A 5,622-nucleotide genomic window follows, 5' to 3' on the forward strand; every position below is an offset into this window, starting at 1 on the left:
TATGTAAATAGAAACTTTTTATATGAATACTTTCAGTGCCAAATACAAATTACCATGTCTAGACTAATGTATTTAAAGATGTCACATAGAGCTGATGTTCATTGTGTTAGTCATATGAAGTTCACTTACCAGTCTTTGGGTAAAATGACATTAAGAAATCAAATGATCTGGTTTTTCACAGGCATGAGGTAGAAGAAACTGGTGAGTCACACCAGTGCACAAGTCAAAGCAAATGCTGCTAGTCTCAAAGCAGTTACTCCCTAAGATATCTAACCGTAGTTAAGGTCTGCTTTTTCTGAAAAAACAAGCTATTGAACTTGCTATCTAACTGATGATATAGACCCCAAAGGCAGTGAATTTTCTTAATCTGACCTCTTTTGTCTTCCCATCATTTTCCCAAAATAAATAGTGTGAACGGATAAATAAAATTTAGTCTGTCTGGTGTTGCTCAAAACATGTATTCTAGTAGCCAATAATATGGATTTTGAATTTCTGGTTTCATGGCTTTATATTCTCTGTTTTGTACTAACACTATAGAGGAATGCTTTTTGTTTACTTTCCTCTCCCTACCCTGGTTTTGACTTTGGGGGAGGAGGGTGTGCATAACAGCATTCATTCTGAGAGTTTACCTGCCACTGCAAAGCTGACATGGCTGAGATGCTGGGAATTGTAGTCCAGGGCTACAGAAAAGACCTTCTAGCATGGTTCACTGCCAAAGGAGAAAAACGCCCTGAGGGTACAGTTACATACTTGCATAGTCCTGGGGCACATTATAAGATCTAATAGAAAAGGTATATTAGAAATTTATAGGAAATGGTAATGAACTAACTTCTTGATCTGGTTTGAATTTTTAAATATTATGCATTCTGAAGTTTCTTTTTGCCTTAATAAAATAAATTAATGATAAGGTGAAATATAATGTGGTTAAGAAGTTAGTAGCTAATTTTTATAACCTGAAGGATTGCATTTTGCCTTTTCTTGTGTTAGAAAAAATTATAGATTGTTTTGAACTGTACTGTACCTCATGAATAAAGAAACATAATACAGTATTTACCCTAAGTTTCTGAAACCTCTAAGAGTTTTATTTAAATGTGGAAATTGAATTGAGTGATCAGTCTCTTGAGTCTTCATCCTATGTTAACCCATAGTTTTGCGCATTAAATTACTTATTTCCAAAAATATTTTCTTTCTTCAGTATCTAGGGCTGTGTGTCAAATTGACAGACATGTGCCTGTATGATTTATCTGGTAGGATTCTAACGTAAGAAATATTTTTGCAGTAATTTGTACCACCACATTTGTAGTAATTTGTTTCTTATACCAGGAACTATCTGTTGAAAGTATTTTAGTGGGATACTGAATTGTTAAGAAAAATGTTTTATTTTTAAAAGATGTATGAAACTCAAGGAATGTTGTATTACAGAATGTGCCAAGGATTTTGTCTTTCAATTTCATAGATAAGTATAGTCATCCTCATTTTACAGATCAAACTGGGGCTCTAAAAGTTACAAAGTTAATTTGTTTTTCTGGTACACAGCTAATTTCTTGGATGCTAAACCGGGAGCAGTACCATTTTCTAGTATTATAGTCTATCATGCCTGCAAATTTGAGTAATCATTACAGCTAAACATTTATTAGTTGAGAGGAAGTGGAGGTTCATTCACTTGATTGTAGGGAATATATGATATACATTTGAGGAATGCTCTGGTAGTCCGTTCATCTTAAAACTAGGGACCCAGTCCTCTTTGTTTCGGATTTCTTAGCATAATTGGTGTAAACCAGTGGTGCTCACTGGTTTAGGAGTCTAATTACAGGAAGAGCAAAGAGCTTACTAAGAGAGTCTTCATCATAATGCAGTAAACCACGTGTGTTTAGATTTTTTAATTTGTAAAAATTCTGCATTAATACCTTGTGTTCTGTTTTCTTTTTAGACTACCAAAAGGAAGCGTGGCTACATTAAAAATAAGCTAGTTTTTAAGAAAGGCAAGAAAATATCTAAGAAGACTGTTTAAACGCACTGTTCTGGTTCCTAACTTGAAGCAGTTGTCCTTGTGAGAACCGGTCTTTGCCTTTAGCTCACGTCGTGTTTCACAGCAACAGAGGGTACAGAACCATCACTGGTCCAGGTTAATGTACAAATTTTTCTGGCAATGCCTGATTAAAAAAATAAAATTGGCTTATGAGAACAGCTGTTTTCAATTTGTACCGTGAAGCAAGACTGAGCACTGCTGTAAATGTTTAGCAGCAGATTTTTTTTTATTGGTACATATTATCCTTTAAATCTGAAAATTTGGACTAATTGCACCAAAGAACCCTCTAATTTGGTCCCTGGCACATGCATCCTTGTCATTGTTTTTATTCTTTTACAAGACCTGCATTTTATTGAATTAACCCAAAATAGCAATATGTAAAATACAAATGACAAAATGTGATGAGAGCTTCTTGAACCAGTAAAGTAGTACAGGTCTGAGAAAGATGTATTAGAAAAGTGATTATACTTCCTTGAGCTATATTTATTTTCATGTTTCTCCAATGCAAAGAATGTTTCATCAAATGCACATTTTCTGTTGCTTACTGTTTGCTCTAAGAAGAAGCTGCTGTTTCAAACATGGACCTCTGAGTAGCTAATTGGTTCAAATAGTTTTTTATGTTGACATATTATTACTGCTGTTAGCAGTTGTTTTCACCGGGTACTTACAGCGCAGAGTTCATACATTGTTCATTCAAGGGCTAAATTTATATCCTTTGGAAATCATGGCAATTGCATAGGATGATGTTGCTTACCAGGATGAGTTACCTTAGTATGGAGGTTAGCACTATGTTTACATGTAAAAGATTAAGGAATAAACCTTTAAAGTGGACAGATACCCAAAGTTCATTTTCTGTGACTCCGCAACATGACAAAGGACTTGTAAACTTTGCCTGGATTTTTCTCATTTTGTAACAGTTTCATCCATCACAATGATTTTGTTCTCTTTCATATTTTTTGATCCCTTAAGCATTTGATGAAACACTCTTTAGTGCTATACACATTTTCTTACTTTTATTAAAAATGTGACAGTTGTCCAAAAATGCACTAAAATGTAAATGGAGATTGAACATGTTCACTTTCCAGCTTATAGGCAACTTTATACAGACTTGAAAATTTTCTCCAGTTGTTTAGTAAAAGTGAAAGAGAAAAGAAAGGGTTTTTCCTGCCACAGGATATAACTTTTTTTTTATACAACAAGCATAACACACCACTGCTTTCAGTGGAAAAGTGCAGAATAGTATGTACCTTTTATGAAGAAAAATGTAATTTACAATGTTCAGTGAGAATGTTACTGCTGATTTTCTTTTCCAAGGTGTAGAATATTCTTTGATTTATAGAACTCTTTTTTGACCCAGATGATGGTTCTTTTACAGACCAATAAAATGGCTGAACATTTTCACAAATAGAGTATAACTAAATCTGGATTTCTGATACCTTGTCATTTGGGGGATTTTATTTTACTTTGTTGCTTTAAAATTCAATGCAGAGAAGTTGTTGACTGTAGGGGAAATAAAGTTAATTCAAATTTTGTGTTAAGTGTTTTTTTTTAAAATCTTTTGTTTTTTAAAGGAGTCAATACTGAAAACATACCTCCTTCCTTGTTCACTTTTACAAAGGTTTTAGAGAATGTTTGGAAAAGATGTGCTAGATTACTTCAACTTAGACCAGCTATTTTATTTTGCCTTTTTTTACCCCCAAATGAAAATCTCATTTTGATATTTTTGGGGGTGAAGGGGAGGGGAAAGACACCTAGCTAAATAGGAACTTTAACTCTATGTAAATAAAGATAGGAATCTAGCAAAGCCCTACTTTATAAAGTTCTGGTATTTTAAGTCAAGTAAGTATAGAATTTTCTCACTATACAAAGACCCTTCACTTTGCTCGGTAAACATTTTGGTTTAATATATCTCATCAGTAAAATACATATTATAATTGTTAAGCACTTTTATTGTGGCAGAAAAGTGAAATTATAGTAGTCTGAATACATTGGAATATAGGATAATTGGTCTATAATAATCTTTAGATCTCTAAATCCATTTCATGTGTGATAACATTGTACATCACAGAGGAATTTAAAGATCATGACCTTGAAGTTTTATTTATTTATTTATTTATTTTGAGACAGAGTCTCACTCTTTTGCCCGGCTAGAGTGAGTGCCGTGGCGTCATCCTAGCTCACAGCAACCTCACACTCCTGGGCTCAAGCAATCCTTCTGTCTCAGCCTCCCGAGTAGCTGGGACTACAGGCATGAGCCACCATGCCCGGCTAATTTTTCCTACATATTTTTAGTTGTCTGATTAATTTCTTTCTATTTATAGTAGAGACGGGGTCTCGCTCTTGCTCAGGCTGGTCTCGAACTCCTGAGCTCAAACAATCCGCCCACTTCGGCCTCCCAGAGTGTTAGGATTACAGGCGTGAGCCACCGCGGACCTTGAAGTTTTAGACTATAAAATAGCTTTTAGGCTGTAGTGCTTTCTTGTATAAATAAGCAAAGACAGTCCAAAGACAGAATTCAGCTTCCAAACTTAATTGTTACTTGAGTTTGCAGTTGTTGAGTTTTAATTCATTTACATTCCTAGATCGTGACCAAGAGGCCAGAGGACAAGATAGCATAAAAGCATCCTCTAGAGTACTACTGATCCATAGCCAAGTGGCCATAAGATGATGAAATTTGGAGCTGCTGCTCCTTTTCTAAAAAAAAACTGGTGTAAAATACACATCATAAAATTTACCAACTTAACCATTTTAAGGCATATAGTTGTGGTGTTAAGTATATTTACATTGTTGTACAACCCATCTCCAGAACTCTCTTCATCTTGCTGGAGCTGCTGCTGCTTAGTGTTGCCTTGCTGCCCACAATCCTCAGCTGAGACAGGTGGAGTAATGGATAAATGTAGAGCTCAACAGCTGTCTGCAATTGGGATGGTAGGAAATTGAGACAGCAAACAGTAATGAAATATCATATCTAATTTTTATTGTGAAATGTGACACAAAACACAAAAACGTAGTTTTATCCTTGAGCAACATTTTCATTAATATATGGTATAATGTCTCTCTCTAGCTTACTCTCTCACACACACCTCCATTCTATTGTTGATGGACATTTGCATTGTTTCCAGTATGAGGATATTACAGATAATGCTATGGGAATATTCTTTTTTGTCTTTCTTGGAGCTTATATGCATATATTTCTGTGGGTATTTGCCTAAAAGTACAATTGTTAAATTGGGTATAAAAGTTATTCTAATGGGCCCTTGTTATTCTTTTTAATTTTGCCTTTCTGGTGGGTGAATAGCGATTTCTCATCTTGTTTAGTTTGCTTTTTCCAGGTTACCAATGAGGTTGGCCATTTAGAAATTCTCCTTTTATATAAGATGTTGGTTCTAATCTAGTTATTGCTTTTTATAAGTTATTACATTAGGAATTCTTTATGTATCTTATATATGAGGCCTTCATTTGTGTTACAAATTGCCTGGGAATTAATTTTAATATAGTCTGTGTAAATCTTTTGTATGTCTATGGCTTTCTATACCCTGTTTAAAAAATCTTTTCCTAACTTGAAGCCATGAAGATAGTCTTGTGTTTTCTTC

General features: G+C 34.5%; 1 protein-coding gene across 1 annotated transcript in view; it reads left to right on the top strand.

Moving 5' to 3' along the window:
- STT3B (STT3B, subunit of the oligosaccharyltransferase complex (catalytic)) overlaps positions 1–3,567 on the top strand; it is a 114,304-nt gene extending 110,737 nt beyond the window's left edge. Inside the window, exon 16 of the mRNA XM_012646881.1 lies at positions 1,931–3,567. Within this exon, the coding sequence (XP_012502335.1) occupies positions 1,931–2,011 (81 nt within the window). The 3' untranslated portion in view covers positions 2,012–3,567. The remainder of the gene's footprint in view (positions 1–1,930) is intronic.
- Positions 3,568–5,622: the final 2,055 nt, after the last annotated feature.

This window comes from Propithecus coquereli, unplaced genomic scaffold, assembly GCF_000956105.1.
Source record: "Propithecus coquereli isolate 6110/MARCELLA unplaced genomic scaffold, Pcoq_1.0 Scaffold251, whole genome shotgun sequence".
Taxonomy (NCBI): Eukaryota; Metazoa; Chordata; class Mammalia; order Primates; family Indriidae; genus Propithecus; species Propithecus coquereli.